This window comes from Castanea sativa, chromosome 3 (genome assembly GCF_040712315.1).
Source record: "Castanea sativa cultivar Marrone di Chiusa Pesio chromosome 3, ASM4071231v1".
NCBI lineage: Eukaryota > Viridiplantae > Streptophyta > Magnoliopsida > Fagales > Fagaceae > Castanea > Castanea sativa.
This window is the reverse complement of record NC_134015.1, coordinates 51,973,981-51,991,670: the sequence shown is the minus strand read 5'-3', so window position 1 is coordinate 51,991,670 and position 17,690 is coordinate 51,973,981. Positions and strand designations below refer to the sequence as shown.

The following is a 17,690-nucleotide window of genomic DNA, read 5'->3' as shown; positions in this document are numbered from 1 at the left end:
TAAAAAAAGGTTTTATCTATATTAGACTATCTTAATAATTAGTAAACCACTTAAAAAATTGGTAATAAAATTTAATATATATGGAGTAAGTTCTTAAAAAATAGTAATTTATCTTAATAATTACTAAATCAAGTGACAAAAACATATTAGATATTAGATAATGAGTAATTCATATTTGAAGCAATAAAGCAGGATATATAAGTCTTGGCTTTTATTAGGTTAGAGATGACAGATTCTAGCGACATGACTTTTTTTATTACAACATTTTTATTTTCACAACTTGTTATATTTCAAGTGTTATAAAATTTGTGAAAAAAAAATTTTAATGTCTAAAATTTATTATTGAGGAAATTAAACAATTAGCAACCTAAACGATTTTAGGCGTAATCATTAAATGTAGGCCACGCCAACCCAAGAGACAGAAAATCCATCTAAAACAGTATTCAACACATTCAAATAACCCACACACGGATATATTAACTACACGTATATGTATGAATACCAATAATAATGCACGTGTTGAATACAGCAATCAGCTCCTAATAAATGTATATATAGAACCCTTCTAGCTCCTCCCCATTCCTTCAGTTTTCTAACTCATAAAACCTACGCCACTATATGTACATGTATATATAGAACTAAACTGCACACAGAGTCAGTCACAAACCAAGAAAACCCAAGAAAGCTAAAGCTAGCGACTAACAATAATGGCGTCCAAGAACCCTTCTTTCTTCTTCTTGCTACTCTCTGTGACTCTAGGTTTATGGTCTCTGATATTCCCAGCCTCTTCTTATTCTTCATCTTCTTATTATTATTCGTCGAAAGACGTGGCTTCTGACGATGAAGGTGACTGGGTTTTACTCCAATCTAGCATTGGCATCTCTGCCATGCACATGCAACTGTTGAAGAACAACATGGTCGTGATCTTCGATCGCATGGACATGGGTCCTTCAAACCTCTCTCTCCCAAACAACACCTGCATTCAAGAACCGAGCCAGCCACCAGACTGCACAGCTCACTCCGTCGTGTACGACGTCGCTTCGAACGCCGTTCGTCCCCTGCTAGTTCAGACCGACACGTGGTGCTCTTCGGGTTCGTTGATCCCCAACGGAACCCTAGTCCAAACAGGCGGGTACAAAGCAGGCGACCGCGTGGTCCGCACGTTCACTCCCTGCGACGACTCCTCCTGCGACTGGATCCAGCTCGGCGTGGCGCTAGGCGAACGCCGATGGTACGCGTCGAACCAGCTTCTCCCAGACGGGCGCGTGATCATCGTCGGCGGCCGACGAGCCTACACGTACGAGTTTTTCCCGAAAACTGATGCGAATGCCGCGACTTTTTACATGAGTTTCTTGAAGGAAACGTGCGACGGTTATGGCGACGAGAACAATCTCTATCCTTTTCTTCATCTCCTGCCCGATGGGAATCTTTACGTTTTCGCTAACGAAAGGTCAATCTTATTTGACTACAATCGCAACCGGGTGGTGAAGGAGTTCCCGGTCATTCCCGGCGGGTTCAAACGGAATTACCCCAGCACTGGCTCCTCCGTTTTGCTTCCGTTGTGGCTAAACGGAGACGCGTTACCGGTAGCGGAGGTCATGATATGTGGCGGCGCGCCGTACGGTGCGTTTAACAATTCGAATTACAAGCGGGTGTTCGTTCCCGCCTCCAACACCTGCGGGCGGATGAAACTGACCGACCCGGACCCGAAGTGGGTCATGGAGGTCATGCCGATGCCACGTGTCATGTCCGACATGGTATTGTTACCCAACGGTGAGGTTCTCATCATCAATGGAGCAATGAACGGGACAGCTGGCTGGGAGGACGGGACAAACCCGGTTTTCAACCCGGTTCTGTACAGATCATACCTGACCGACCCGGCCCGGAGATTCGTGGTGCTCAACCCGTCGAAGATTCCGAGAATGTACCACTCCACTGCGATACTGTTGCCAGATGGCAGAATATTAGTGGGTGGGAGCAACCCGCACGAAAAGTACAACTTCACATCGTACTTTCCAACTGACTTGAGCTTGGAAGCTTATTCACCCTATTACCTGAAGCCACGTGTCTCCGCCATGCGGCCTTCGATTCTCTCCGTGGAGACCAGCGACGGCACCGTTTTGTACAAGCAGGTGTTTTCCGTTACTTTTCAGTTGAATCAGTACAATCCAGGGAACCAGATCTTTGTGAGCCTCGTAACGCCGTCGTTTACCACGCACTCCTATGCTATGAACCAAAGGTTGATGTTTTTGGAGGTGATTGAAGTGCACCAACTGTCCACGTATGCTTATAAAGTGACAGCTCGTGGGCCACCCACTGCCACGGTGGCACCACCTGGGTACTACATGCTCTTTGTTGTCCACGCTGGCATTCCCAGCCAAGCGGTTTGGGTCAAGGTGGTTTGATTTTAGTGAATATTTTATTCACTTTGCATGCAGAGTAAGTCTGGCATCATAATTAATTCCACAATTTTGTCCTAATTTTGTCATACGGTGACCTATGAGTGGTGGAATCATGGATTCTATAGACTTACCATTTTATTTTCACTATTTATAATTTGTCATATGACAAAAGTAATAGAAATTATTATGGCGCTAGACTTACCCTTTAATGCATGCATGCATGCACAAATTTATTATATAGATGAGATATATGCACAGCTAGAGTTTTTTTGTTGGGGCTATTATTAATGTTATTGTTAAGATTTTAAGCGTTTTGGTCCGTCTTACTTTCTTTTGTTTTTTCCTTTTGTGGGCATGAATTATTTTAATTTGCTTCTAGTTTGAATATGTAATTGCATCATTGATTAAGTGAAGCTAGCAAATATATAATATTATTGACAGTTTTCCTTATAGTGAAGCAATGGAAGTAATGCATTTTACAGTTTTGACAAGTGAAATTTTAGTTCACTGTCTTTTCATAAACTGCAGTCAAGTAACGTATTGGTGACTTTTTTTTTTTTTTTTTTTAAATTAGAAATTAGCTATAAGGCTATTAGGTTAGGATTCTATTAATTTCATTTCAAAATTAGTAATATCCATGTTTATTACGTTAAACCACCTTACAAATACAATTACTTAATTTATCAGTAACTTCTGTTAACTGAATGGGCATACTGCATGTGCCATAATTAAGATATTAAATACATTCATGTCAATCCATCCCAAACATCTTCCCATGTCAATCCAATCCCCAGCCTAATAATTCCGAGCTCGAAAACTCCCAAAAACTTCTTTATCAATTCCTCTCTAAATCAATGTTATTGATTTGAAAATACCGTAACAAGAAACCCCCTCTTTCAACTTGCCGTCATGGGTCAAGTTTTTTTTGGTGAATATTTAGGTCCATTATTAATGTTATTTTTTAAATTTTAAAAGCAATTCGGTTAGTATGATTTTCTAATTTTCTTATTCGTTCAGTGGGGCACATATATATGAACTATTTTATTCTACTTCGAGTTTGAAATTAATTTGGCTTCCCTAACTCACGGAAGTTTTATGGAAAATATGCAAACTTGGGACTAGAAGGATTTCTTTTAGAAATACAATTAAACAAGTAGTAAACATAGAAATGTAAAAAGAATACTTATATATATATATATATATATATATATATATATATATATTAAAAGAAATGTAAAAAGAATATGAATTACGTACATCCTTTAAAAAATAACATGTGTAATTTATGAATAACTCTTTTTTTTTAAATCATTTTGTTCATACTTGATTACATAGTCAAGTAAGATTATTTAGTACCATTTCACAATGAACTGAATGAAGTGAGAATATTCAGCATTGGCACGTACCAAATACGTTGACCATCGACGCATTGCCCTATACATTTGTTGGTGATTTTTTTCCACATGCTAATAAACAACTATTATTAAAGCATTGCCTTATGCATATATATATATATATATATATATATATATATATATATATATATATATATACACACACACATTTTTCCTAGTATATGGAAGAAGAGAAATTTTTTTTCATATATATAAAAGCAATGGAAGTAAGTAACGTATTTCATTGTCTGTTCATAATTTGTAATCAACTATCGTATTTATTACTTCTATTTTTTTAGTAATTAAGAAGTAATTGTAGTGCTATTAATTATATTTCATAAGTAGTAATGTTGATGTTGATTACGTTAACAACTTAACAAGGACCATTAGTTTATTGGCAACCTATTAATTTAGACTCTTCAACTTGGCTTTATTGGCGAAACAAAGGTGGGGATGGCTTCATGATAATTTCAGGGACGGAGCCCGAATTCCTAGTTGAGAGGGGCAGAAGTTTGAAAAAAAAATCATAAATATCCAAATAAGTATCTATTTAGTATTTTTAACAAATAAAACTATCTTTTCTTATATATTATATTTCAATCATCTATGAAAATGGAACTAGGCATTCTTTTAAATCTAAAAAATCATCAATGATTGTCATAGAATGAATAATTATTATTACAAAGTAAACATGAATATAAGCACTATGCATAATTCATTTAAGTATAATTTTTTTACTTTTCTAAAGGTAATTTCATTACTTATCAATTTATAATTAATAAATTTGCAATTTATGAATTTATATATTATCAATTTATTAGCTAGTTATAGCACTATCAGTCACTAAATGTGGGTAAGTCTCACAATTTTATTTAGTTAAGTTTGTGTGACATTTTATGCAATTGTTTTGTCTTTGTTTTTGTTTAATTATTCAGCCACACTTGCCCATTGCCCCACACCAACTGCTACCCCACTACCAATAGTGTTATCTAATTAACTGCTTCAACCAACTTCCCACAGTCCTACTATTGACACCACACAATTTTACAGCATATCTCAATAGAAAAATATAGTCACACATAAAAGACAGTCTCTTAGACAAAGAGATAGAAAAGTAAAAACACATAAATCAGATGTAAAAAGATTCCAAGAGATAGATAAAACACGTAAATGCATATGGAGGAAGAGAGAAAAATCAAATGAGTCATTGACTCACTGGCCAGAGAGTCAAATGTTGCAAAATGCAAAGAAAGAAGAAAAAATTACAATGATAATGGAGATCTGACTAGCAATGGTGAATGAGCGAAGTGTAAATGCATGGCTTCTGGCGATGGCGATGAGGCATCAGCTTGCAGATTCTCTTTGAGGCTGAGATGGTTTTTATTTTGCTATCACATTCTAAAAATCGGCTTACTTATTTTGTTAAAATTTCTAACATTGTTTAGGCTGGAATGGATTTTATTTAGGCGTAAATACATTTTTAGTCCCTACATTTTGGTTTTTTTCCATTTTAGTCCCTACTTTTTCATTTCACTACTTTTATTCCCTAAACCAATTAATGCGTGTTATTTTAATTCTTTCCGTCAGTCAACAAATGGAAATAGCTGAGGTGACTAACGGAGGGATTAAAATATTATTATAAATACATTGTAGCACTCATCACTCAATCCACATTAGATTATAATTCAAAATATTTATTTCTCAATTTTAACAAAAGAAAAAATACATCAAGATCTATGTTCATCTTCAACAAGAACACCAAAGAAGACAAACCCAGATTTTCTTGCATTTTCTTGCCCTTTCTTGTCAACCAAACACAAACACAAATCGATCTCCAGCAAGTACATAAACACAAACTTAGCAGCAAATCTTCTTAGATTTTCTCAAACCACAAAACCCAGATATACAAAATCACAACTCAAACCTAGATTTTCTCATATTTCAATCAATAACGAAACCTCCGGCAAATAAAATTCATAAACCCAGAAACCAAATTCATAAACCCAAAAAATTCGGCATAAAAACACCATAAAAAAAATCATAAATTCCAAAGCCCCCATCCTCAAACCCAAGCAAAATCATTTTTTTAGTTCTTTTTCAATATTTGTTTGGTTGCCAAGAAAATGAAAGAATAAAAATTTGGACAGTACCATCAAAGTCTATTCCATCTAAATCCAACTCTAATCAAATCTAAATCAAAAAATTTATCTAAACCCACTCGGTTACATACACATTACATATACAAAACACTTACACGATTTACAACACAGATCTGCATTCCTAGAAATTCAAACCCAAGTTGATCCACTACCACACAATCAACCACACCCACCCTAGACTGCCATCTGGAACCACCATAAGCCGATTCATCACCACACAAATAGCCACACCCACCCTAAACCGCCATCCTAAATCACCCCAAGTTGATCCACCACCACACAAACAGCTACACTAGATCTGAAACCACCAAACCCATCGCCAGATTTGTTGCAACATTTCCTCCTCTCTTAGGCACCATCGCCTAGGGTGTGGGTTTGAGAGGGTGAGGTAGACAACGTGAGATCTAGCTCAGTGATAGAGGTGAGAGAGGAAAAGAAAGTTTGTTGAGAGAGAGAGAGAGTTTGAGAATTTACACAAGTTTGAGAGTCTAAGCCGAGTGGGTTTTGGGTCTTCAAATTGTGTTCGTTTATTTTCTTGTTTGTTTTCTAAGAAAAAAAAATAAAAAATGTCGTATAAAACAAATTCTCTTACTGTGTTTGTGATTAAATCTGGGTTTCTGTTCTTGTTCTTATGTTTTGGTGTGTTCTTATTTTTTTTTTAAATTTTTAACTCATATTTGTTTTTTGTTAAAATTGAAAAATAAATATTTTAAATTATAATCTGATGTGGATTGAGTGATGAGTGTTACCGTGTATTTTTAATAATATTTTAATCCCTCCGTTAGTCACCTCAGCTATTTCCGTCTGTTGACTGATGGAAAAAACTAAAATAACACGCGTTAATTGGTTTAGGGACTAAAAGTGGTGAAATGAAAATGTAGAGACCAAAATGGAAAAAAGTCAAAATATAAGGACTAAAAGTGTATTTACGCCTTTTATTTAAGCTAATTTATGGGGTTGTTTGGGCCATTTTTGGGTTTAGGGTGCAAGAGTTTAGGGCTGATCTGTATTATTGTTTGAGATTTTTTTTATTTTATTTTTTATTTTTTTAAAGGGCCAAGATTTAGGAGGGGGCCAGGTTTAATTGATTTTGGGTATAACTTTTAAATTAAGGTCATTATATATATATATATATATATATATATATATATATATATATATATATATTCAAAATATCAGGGGGCCATTGCCCCCCAATGTCAAATTGTAGCTCAGTTTTTAAATTGAGTCCAAATCTTCTGTATCATTATTAATATCTCAAAAAAAAAAAAATCTTAATTAGTTTATCGTGTGTGCGTGCGTGTGTGTGTGTGTGTGTATATATATATATATATATATAAAAGGATAAATACTTCCCAATTCAACTTTTATGAATGCTCCAATCAGACCAATCACTTCATATACTTGGGAGGAGTATTTGTCAAGCTAGGGGGATTAATTGGGAATGGGGATAGGGGGATTAATTGGGAATGGGGAGAATGTACAGATTAAAAAGGACATATGGCTTCCATTTCCTTAATCTAGCGGAGTTATCTCTCATTGTTTTGGCTTACAAGACGAGGCCGAGGACATTAAGCCTTTGAAGTCGCCATTGTTAAGTCCATTCCATTAAGCCAAGGCTAAAAAAATGGCAGAATATATGGGCATTGGACATGTTGTTTTATGGAAGCCAACAATCATGTCAAAAAGTTGAACTCACATTTTCAGTTATAAAATACATGTGCGTTTAGCTACTAATTAAAAATCCAGCTTATTTTTTATAACGTCATGTTTGTTGCTAATACTCCATAATGTAAAGGTTATGTTCTTGTCAGTTTAATACATTTCAGAAAAGGGGAAATGAAAGTTGAAATATAAGGGCCTATCTATTTTGGCGTAAACCCAAATGGATTCCAAGATTTTTCTGCTAAAAAACCAGTGTATGACAATCATGTATATAATAAACGTTGCAATATGTATATTATATGGTAGTAGTATTTTTAGGCATTGATGTTCTTCATTGTCAGCAAGCATACTGCATGTACATATACAAAACTACAAGGCCCAGTACAGAGAAAGCATGCTGGTTAAAAAATATATAACTGATCAGTTCACTCAGTCCAGAATGCCAATAAAAAGTTACATAAAAAAATGGAGATGCGGGGTATCGATCCCCGTACCTCTCGCATGCTAAGCGAGCGCTCTACCATCTGAGCTACATCCCCTTTTGATGTTAGTATTCTTAAATATTTTTAATAACCGTTAGAGAACAGCACACTAGCACAGGCTTTTCTCTTCACCACCGAAGCCTCTCGTTTCTCATCCCCTATAAACGTACAAGCATCACCCATTCAATAATGTTCTCTCACTTGGTGCCTCAATCACTGGTGTCCTATCCAAAATAAGGACAAACGAAAATAATGCTATATATAAGTTCATGTCTTTATGAATACATTCTTTTATAGCTGGAGTTCTCATTTGTTAATTTTAGCTCTTACTAGTGAAATACAGGATTCACACCTCAGTACCTCATGTGTTTTGGATGTGGGAATGTTGTCAATAATCAATAGGGACAAAAAAAAAAAGAAGGTTATGCTCTCATAGTTATATGAATCAATTGGCTTGTTACTTGTATGCAATCTTATAAAAAAAGGAAAATTTTACTGGGCGCTCGGTCTCTTGTCCCATTGAACTGGTATTTTTACTAAATGTTCTTTTCAAGTGCAGTTTTGAAATCTTGCAGATAATTTTGCTTAGTTTGCTCTTTTCATTAATTAGTTTCAAGTTTTGTGTACTATACATAAACTCCTTTGGCCATGCTCAAAATTGCACATACAAGGTTTTGGTATAAAAATGTAAAGTCATCTGCAAAATATAAACATAAAATTGCAAATGAAGAACTTGCCTTTTCTTTTTTCTTTCTAACATCACGAACTAGTTACTAATCCTGCTATTACAAGAGAAACAATGATTACAACTTCTAAGTACTGCGCATCTCACTCTTTGCATTGGCAAGGATTCAATTACCTTAGAATTGCTCAATCTTTTGCAATAGCAAGTGAGGAAGATGCATTGGCAGGCACATATGATATGTTACCAAAGAGGCTGCTTTTGATTGAAAGTTAAAACTGACCATGTATGCATAAACAGGCAGTGTGTTCATGTACATGTCACCATAACTTTGTTTTACTTTTGTGCTCTTGTGTATTTGTACCGGCTGGCCCATAAGAGGTAGTGCAAGAAATTCAATGCACTGAGCACACACATGAGCCAGTAAAATCTATCCAGGTGGTAATGATTTATGTTGCTACCAGAAAGCCATGGCTTGTGTTTGGAGTGACCAGTGACATTGTTAACTATTGAAACAATGACTGTGCTGAGGTAGTACCCCATGGCCAAAGAGGCCCAAGAAAGAGATGTAGCCAAGGATCTCATGCTTGCAGGTGCCTCTGTAAAGAAAAATTCCAACAAACCAGCCAGGGTGAAAAGATCTGCTGAACCGAGGAACAAGTATTGGAGAGCAATCCAAAAGAATGTGATGGGCAATGGATTCTCAGAGTCAAGCATTCCTGAGTTGGTAGCCACACTCTTCCGCTTTATCTCAACAAGAGCTGCTATTACCATGGCTATAATTGAAAGTACCAGACCAATTCCAATCCGTTGGAGATGAGTGATTCCCATTTCAGATTTAGTTGCTTTACGAGCAAATGGGATGATGAAATGGTCGTAAAGTGGTGCAAGGATCATGATGAATGTGACTGGGAAAACAGGAAGTGAAGCTGGTGGGACTTTTAAGGAACCAAGCTTGGTGTTCATTGTAGCAGCTTGTTCGACAGAAAATGTGGACAGCTGAGCTAGGCAACAGTTGAGCATAATGGTGCAAGCAAATATTGGAAGTACCTTTAGCACAATTTTGACATCTTCTACTTGCTGCACCGTGCATTCTAGTGCGTTGTGGACTGGTTTGTCTACCACTGCATTATTTAGGAATTTGAGACCTTCTGTTGCAGTTTGACTGGACTCCATTGTTTTGGCATTCTTTTCTGATTCCTTGCCATTTGGAGTTGGAGAAGAAGGGTTTGTGGTCATGCTTGCAACAGCATTGCTTGGGCTTCTGCTTGTGCAGCAATTGAGTGTGGCAGCAACCAAAACCTGTTTAATCATAAAAGAAACTTAGTCTGTTTACATGGGGGGATGAAGCTAAATTGTGATTAAAGAAACATAGTCTATTTACATGGAGGATGAAGCTAAAATGTGCTTTTAAGCTCATTCAAATGCATACTCAACTGGGAAGTCCTTAAATGGTCTGAATGAGCAAAATTGAGCATTCTAGATTGGTTTATAAGGTTAGAATATCATTGAAGACTATTTATGGGAATGTCCTGGAAGTCGTTTCTTTGGTTTGCAGAACACATTTGCAAGCTTGCCACTCTTAGTAGTGCTGCAGGCAGAGTTAAGTGGTTCATCAAAGTACTCTTGCTTTAATTAGTGAAGCATGACAAGGCCTATCCATGATATGGTGCATTGTGGTGGGTGATAAAACAATTCGAGATTAGCTTAGCCTTCATAATTTATGCACACCAAACTAGAGCTATCATATTGTGCCAAAGGCAACCTACCTTGAAGATGGTTGTAAGTGGACTTCCAGAAGGTGTTTTGTTCCTATAAAAAGCTGAACCAGCAAGGAAGATTGGGATTGATAAGAATATGCTAATGGTAGAGAATCCAAAACCCCATTGCCACCCTTTATTGTCTTCAATCCACACCACAAATGTTACTGCAATAAGGCCACCACATGAGAGACAGAAAACAAAGTAGTTGAAGAAGGTTGATCTTTGCTTCCTTCCTTGTGGTGTGCTTTCATCAAATTGCTCAGCCCCATGTGATGGTAGTGATCCCTTTATCCCTCCAACACCAAGGGCCACTAGATAGAGCCCTATAAACAGCATTGCAGCTTTTGCACCATAAACTTCCTGGCAAGGAATATTGAGGTTGGTTGGGTCACATGGTGGTGGCATTAGTGAAGGTGACCGAGCTTGCACAAAGAGTACAATCAAACCCTGTTTGAGTGGTTGCTTCATTAGGAACAGAATATAATGTATACAGTTCATAAAGTTCAGCAGCTTATCATTCTAATATATGTATTTCAATTTAATTTAGGAATTACAAATAGCGTTAAACTAATTAGAATTTGTATCTAAAGAAAAAACTAATTAGAACCTATTGTTAAGTGATTTTCTATAGAGTCTCTAATTCAACTTTTTATTTATTAATTCTACTAATTAAATATTCATTTTTGAATTTTTTTAGTATGCTCTTTGACAGTAAATACGTTTTGTAAATTTTTGTGTTTATTCAATTAGTTGGACTTTGTAAATCTAAACTTTATCCTATCCACCATGTACTAAGTTCTTTTTTTTTTAGAAGAACCTACTATGTCCTTGGATATATTTAATAAAAATTTTCATTTTTTTTGGGCCCTTATCCTAAACTTAAAGCCAGGAAAATTGCCCAGTCACTTCCAACCTAAAAAGGTAGCCCACCGTAGTGAGACAGTGGTTTGTGACTGGCCCAAATATTTGTACTAGATATATTTCTGTACAATCAAGTGGCCCTTATTATTTTTCTCAAAAAAAAAAATGGCCTTATTATAGACAAAAAGGACTATAACAAAACAGGGTTTCTTTAAAGAGACCCTTTTCTTTAAAAAATTTTCATTTTTTTTTGGGCCCTTATCCTAAACTTAAAGCCAGGAAAATTGCCCAGTCACTTCCAATCTAAAAAGGTAGCCCACCGTAGTGAGACAGTGGTTTGTGACTGGCCCAAATATTTGTACTAGATATATTTCTGTGCAATCAAGTGGCCCTTATTTTAGACAAAAAGGACTATAACAAAACAGGGTTTCTTTAAAGAGACCCTTTTCCTTGGGCCCATAGAAAAAGAAGAAAATGACCCTCTTCCCACTTTTTTGTTTTTGCTTTTGTTTTCGTTTGCTGAGTAATCCTTTTCCCACTAAACAATATGTTTGTACACTGCTAATATTCCTAATTTAGTTGCTTTAAAAGAAAGAAAGGAACTTTTTTTTTTTTTAATACGAGATAGAAATTTCATTCTAACCTAATTTAGATGTATACATGTGTGAATTTTCCTCTTGAAAACTTAAACCCTAACTCTTATTCCCTACACCACATAAGCACTTATACTTGTAAAGTAACCATCGCACTAAAAGTGTGCGGTGACGAGAGAAACACACACTTACACACACAAAAGCATAATAGAATCAAAAATATCTAGAAGGCAATTAATGGCCGTCATTGGAGTACCATGGGTTGAACTATAAACCTCACTTTGCAACAGTTACTCAAAAAATAAAATTAAAAAACACTTTTACTTTGCAACAAATTAAGATCAATCAAGCCCTTTGCTAGGTAGCTAAAAAATAAGAGATATTTCATGGAATTGCTGCGCGAGATTAGGTTATTCCCTGATAACATGTGAGACATATAGAGGTGCGCACGAATATCACATATTCTAAGAGAATAGTATAAGATAATTTCTTAAAAGTAGGACCAAACTAGTTGGTTGGCCCCACAGAACTGGGCCCATAGGCCATGTGTTGATCCCACAGGAACTCCTGGACTGTATTGCAAAACAGTGACACATTTATCGTATTAGGTAATGAGATGTCATTGTTGAAATATTGTTGGGTCTTGAAGTGGGATTAAGGTACGGGCCTACTTTCATGGACTTGAATTCTTCTCTATCAAGATGGAGCCTATACATGTGGTCCATCCGGAGCATGCCATATATGGATCATCTTTTTTTTTTTTTTTTTTTTGAGAAACATATGGATCGTCTATATATAGAGTTTTACTTATAAAGAAGCATGGTCCATATGAAATGAATTTTCTGTATGGATTGCCACTTCTACGTACACTTTATTGTGTTTAGAGTCCAAATCTTTTGTCTCACTTTTCTTATTCCACTCTATATTCTACCAATAAAAACTTGCCACGTGTTCACCTAATTAATTAAATACTATCATTATTGACTTATTAATGCTACATTTATTAATTAATAGTAGTATTTAATTAATTAGGTGAACACGTGGCAAGTTTTTATTGGTGGAGTATAGAGTGGAGCAGGAAAAGTGGGACAGAAGATTTGGACTCGTTTGTTTAGTCACTGTACACCAAAATTCCCGTATCTTATATAAGGATGATAAATGTACACGTGTGTCCTAACACCCTAGCTGCAGAGATAAGATGAGATGAGTTATGCTACAAACACAAATTATTTTACAATATTTTTTACAAAATGTTGATGTGGCCAACCTCTCATTGGTTTTCATCTAAGCTCACCATTAATATCACTTTTTTATTTACCAATAATCACTCACCACATCAACATTTTGTAAAAAAATTTGTAAAATTGTTTGTATTTTTAGCATTATTCAAAATCAGATAATGTGAAGTACCATGTGGCCCAAAAAAGTATGACATGTGTCATGTGAGTTTTAATAAGGGTTAAGCTTATATTTAGTACATTAGTGCACTTGACACGTTAGGATGCAAATACATATCTGGTATGGATTCCATTGTGTTCAGTGCATTACAGCAATGGACACAATTTGTGTCATTTAATAGGAGGGCTCATTTGTATAAGGTAGTAGAGACAATATTTTTGACTCCTCTTAAACTTTTGTTCATTAGGTGGCAAGTTTTTAAAGCTAGAGGACAATATAGTTGTATTGATGTGGCCTTGGAGCTGAAATTGAGAAAGTGAAGTTTCTCTGTGTATTAGCAAAACAGAAATAAATATGGGACCATGAGACACTCACTGCGATTGGATATACGTTGCATGAGGAGTATGTGTGGGACCGAGATGTTCTAAATATTTTTGTGTTTTTGTGTGCCTAAAATGATAAATTTGGTATGATTTGTTAGCAATATAAAATAAAATAAAATAAAATAAAATAAAGAAAAAGAAGAAAAAAAAGAAGAAGATAAGTTTGGTATGATTTGAAAGTTTTCTTCAACTTAATTAAAATTTTCTCTTGGTGACTTAATCGATTTCTTCACGGGAAAATCCTTCAACAAATAATAACTTAGTATTTTTTTTGGTTAATGGAACATAATATATCAATGTTCAATGAACATGTCAAATGTTTTTAAGCTAGAAATCATGTTAACTTTGTTTGTTTCGTACCACCAAACTAGAAAAAACATTAAATGATTTCTGTCTATTCTCTTACTTCACCTCTCAAATTTATTGTTTCTACCAATAATAAGGCGGTTTTCTGAACCCATGTTCTCCCAATAAGAAAAATCAGACAATTGAGTTATAACTTACAAGACATATAGTAGTTTCTAATTTCTGATTAATCTTCCTTTCTACTATCTAAAAATTATTAGTTGAGTTCATGTTATTAGTTTTTGTTTCCAAGTTATTGTAGTACAAAAATCAAATTAAGTTGAGAATCTTGGTTAAAAAAGGGAAGAGGGTGTGGAAGAAAAAAACAAAAAACATGGGATATGAATTATTGAATACAAAGTTAGACAGGCACTAAAAAAAGTATTTTTCTTTTAAAAACAAAATTCTAATTTTTTTTTAAAGCCAAAAAGAAAAGCAAAATTTATAGACAGGTGAATTAATTGGCAATTTGCAGAAAATTGAGTGCATCCATTTACTACTCTCACCAATGAGAGTGCCCAAGTAATGTTCCTGAAATCCAAGTTGGGGTATCTTTAATTATTACAACCCCAGAATAGTATGCTTTGAGCTCCAATGACATTCAAAATTCATGCAAGTTCTTTTCTCTAACAATGTCACCAATGGAGCAGAAGCAACAAGAAAGGGGGTTGGAATAAGAGGTCATTAAAATAAACCAACTTTTTTTTTTTTTGAGAAGGAAAATAAACCAACTTGAATCATACTTTTCAATTTCGTGATTTTGATTTGTTGCATTTGATGCAATCATGCAACCCACTTTACAAGTGACTGATTCTGGCTCATAATAATTGCTTAATGCAAGCCACGTTTACTTTAGATTCCCATTAAGAAAGTCTTAGCAGCCTTTTTCTATATAAATCTTTTTAGCTTTTCTTTTTTTTGTCTTTTTAATTTTCAAGATAACAAGATTGAAGTACAAAACCATTATCCCAAAAAAAAAAAAAAAAGGTCTAATCTTTAGGAAATCCAAACTTAGTTCACTAAATAATTAACAGAGAGAATTTTTATGGCTAAAATATGTGTATGTGAAAGAGGAGGGTCTGAAAATTAAGAGTACAACTTACCAGGAGTTCAATCACTGCACTTATCAAGTAGATGTGATAAGTAGTGAAAAAGGCATCAGATAGGAAGCCCCCAAGGAGAGCCAAAAGGAAAGCTGTCCCCATGAAATTTGTGACATTGTTGGCTGATTTGGAAGGAGAGAAGTGCATGTACTCCCTTAGATAGAGTACCAAATTGCTTGCATTTGCTAAAAATGCCAGGTTCTCCAATATCTCCACCACTACAAGCAAAACCAAATGATTTTTTTTCTTTTAGCGATATATATACAAATATATATACCTTTAGAGGGAAAACCTTTTCCACACAAATAGACACGCGCACACACACACACTTAAGATATTTTCTTGTGAATTGGAAAACATGAATCATGTGGTAACTTTTAAAAAGAAAGATCAGGTTGTGGGTGATGGAAACTTTTTTGCACTAACCCAATACAAAAGAAGCAGCAAGCATGCCACCATGGTTGCCTCTGAGAGCTGGTTTGTTCCTCCAGTTCACATAGCCTTCCCATCTGCTGAACTGGTGCTCTTCTTCCTGTACATAAAACTCTAGAGGAGTTAAACAAAAAATAAAGCTATATTGGTTGTGGTTTCCAATAAAGGAAACAATAACATGCAGAGATAGAAAGAGAAAGAAAGATGGAGAGAGAGAGAAACGAAAAGGAACCCACCATTATCTTCTCTCTTTTTCAAGTTGGGTTGATTGGTTTGGATCCCAAGTGTAGAGAGGACTTTGATGATAAAAGTAAGAGTGCGATGACTGGTGGAGGGAGATATATCATATATATAAAGAGGTGGGGAAATGAAAAGGGGCCAACTCGGGCTGGGAATGGTCTAGAACAAGACAAAGACTTTGATACCTTCAAAGTTCACACTCTCCCTATGTTTCCCACTCATAACTCCTTTCCTTTATATATTTATTTTTTGTTGTATGTGTGTGTTTTTTTTATCCATGTCTTTAAATTATATTTTTGGTTTCTAAAATTTGGTCAGGATTCGATTTTAGGCCCTCATAAAAAATTCGGATTTAATCATTTTAATAATGGAACAGTCAATTTCTAAGTTTACGTGATTAAATGGATGTCGAGGCATCATATTTTTTAAGGTTGAACCAACTCTATGTTAACACAATTAACCTAATACCAATGCGCATGGTAATAGAAAGAGAGTTTTTATTTATTTTTTTTTTTAATATGAATAAATCTTTAAGAGGATTTCATCTTTAATTAGGTATTAAACTTACTATTAAAAAGAGGTAAGGCTACCAACCGAGCTATGAGCCTTGGTAGGGAAAAAGATCAATAGCTTGGTTAAAAAATATGTAGTATATTTCTGTAATAATGAAAGATAGGTAGGGAGAGAAGCATCAAATCCTCACACCAAAATGAAAGAGATATACTAGCGAATTAGGGAACCCTTGCCTTGTTTGACTAGAAACCAATATATTAAATGTAAAGTTCTTGACCCCCTCACCATCCTAATTATGGTATGCTAGCTTTCAAGTTTCACCCTTCACAAAATGGCAATGTTAAAAGGAACCTATCTTTTATTTTATATTTTGGTAAAATTTTTGTATTTTTTAAATTATGGTGTGTTAGAAATATGGTCAAAAGTTTTATTGTGTGTTAGAAATATGAAATTATGGTGTGTTATATTTTGGTAAATTTTTTGTATTTTTGTATTTTTTTTGTGGTTCAGAAATACCCTCATTAATGAAGGGTAACTTCATTTAGAAATATGGTCATAAATGTCAAATAACAAATTTTATTTTGAATTAAAAAAAAACTTTTAAAAATTAGGATTTTTTTTCTCTTCATGCTCAAAAAAAAAAAGTACAGTTATTGTTTATCTCTACAATTTATCCTTTTTATTTGTTTGAAAAAAAAAATTGAAATTATAATAGATGCATATTATTAATTTTTACTCCTCTGAGCATGCGACCACATGCTCAGAAGCTAGTATATATAAAAGCTTTCACAGAATATAAATGTTAAAAGGAACCCTTTTTTATTTCCACAGTGTTGAGACTGATACAAGCAGTAAACAGCACAAAGAAACAGAGGCAAAACGACATTCAAGATCAAACAGGAGAAGGAAAACGACACAGTACAAATTGGTGTATCAGCACGTGTGAAGAAAAGATGCATGTGACTTAGTTGTTTAGAACTCTAGCTGTCATGTATTCATTGGTGTAGTTATAAGTGGTGGTAGTTATAGTGTTTAGATAGCTGTTAGAAAGTTAGTTAGAGCAGAGTATTTTGGCGCCCATTTTACTCTCTTGTATACATGTATATATATAGCAATCATAGCTTGTAATTATCATTATCTGATTTCAATGAATTAGAATTAGTTCAGAAATTCTCTCTAGAAATTTCATTCTTTTCATGGTATCAGAGCAGTGCTTTCGTTGAAGCTCTGTTTTTCCCCTTTCTTGTTTTCTAAACCCTAATTCTGTTTCCACGA

At 34.8% G+C, this 17,690-nt stretch overlaps 2 protein-coding genes and 1 non-coding gene across 3 annotated transcripts; 1 reads left to right on the top strand and 2 right to left on the bottom strand.

Annotated features, from left to right (window-relative positions):
- The first annotated feature begins 887 nt into the window (after window positions 1-887).
- On the top strand, window positions 888-2,405 carry LOC142629136 (aldehyde oxidase GLOX). Its single transcript, XM_075803119.1, has one exon. The coding sequence runs from the start codon at window positions 888-890 to the stop codon at window positions 2,403-2,405; it is 1,518 nt and encodes a 505-aa protein (XP_075659234.1).
- A 5,681-nt stretch (window positions 2,406-8,086) lies between these two features.
- On the bottom strand, window positions 8,087-8,159 carry TRNAA-AGC (transfer RNA alanine (anticodon AGC)). Its single transcript has one exon. It is a non-coding gene; the product is annotated as a tRNA-Ala (tRNA).
- A 653-nt stretch (window positions 8,160-8,812) lies between these two features.
- On the bottom strand, window positions 8,813-16,107 carry LOC142629865 (protein NRT1/ PTR FAMILY 4.6). The gene is made up of 5 exons (XM_075803911.1): window positions 15,899-16,107; window positions 15,657-15,762; window positions 15,231-15,448; window positions 10,554-10,994; window positions 8,813-10,086 (listed from the first exon to the last, which is right to left on the bottom strand). Exons 1-5 carry the CDS (start codon window positions 15,899-15,901, stop codon window positions 9,121-9,123), a joined length of 1,734 nt encoding a protein of 577 aa, XP_075660026.1. The 5' UTR covers window positions 15,902-16,107; the 3' UTR covers window positions 8,813-9,120.
- Between the last annotated feature and the right edge of the window lie 1,583 nt (window positions 16,108-17,690).

Coding starts and splice junctions, on each gene's coding strand:
- LOC142629865 (XM_075803911.1), bottom strand. Junction 15,449..15,656: donor TGCTGCTTCTTTTGTATTGG/GTTAGTGCAAAA, acceptor TTTTGCTTGTAG/TGGTGGAGATATTGGAGAAC. Junction 10,995..15,230: donor GTGCAGTGATTGAACTCCTG/GTAAGTTGTACT, acceptor CCACTCAAACAG/GGTTTGATTGTACTCTTTGT.
- LOC142629136 (XM_075803119.1), top strand. CDS start 888: ATGCACATGCAACTGTTGAAGAACAACATGGTCGTGATCTTCGATCGC.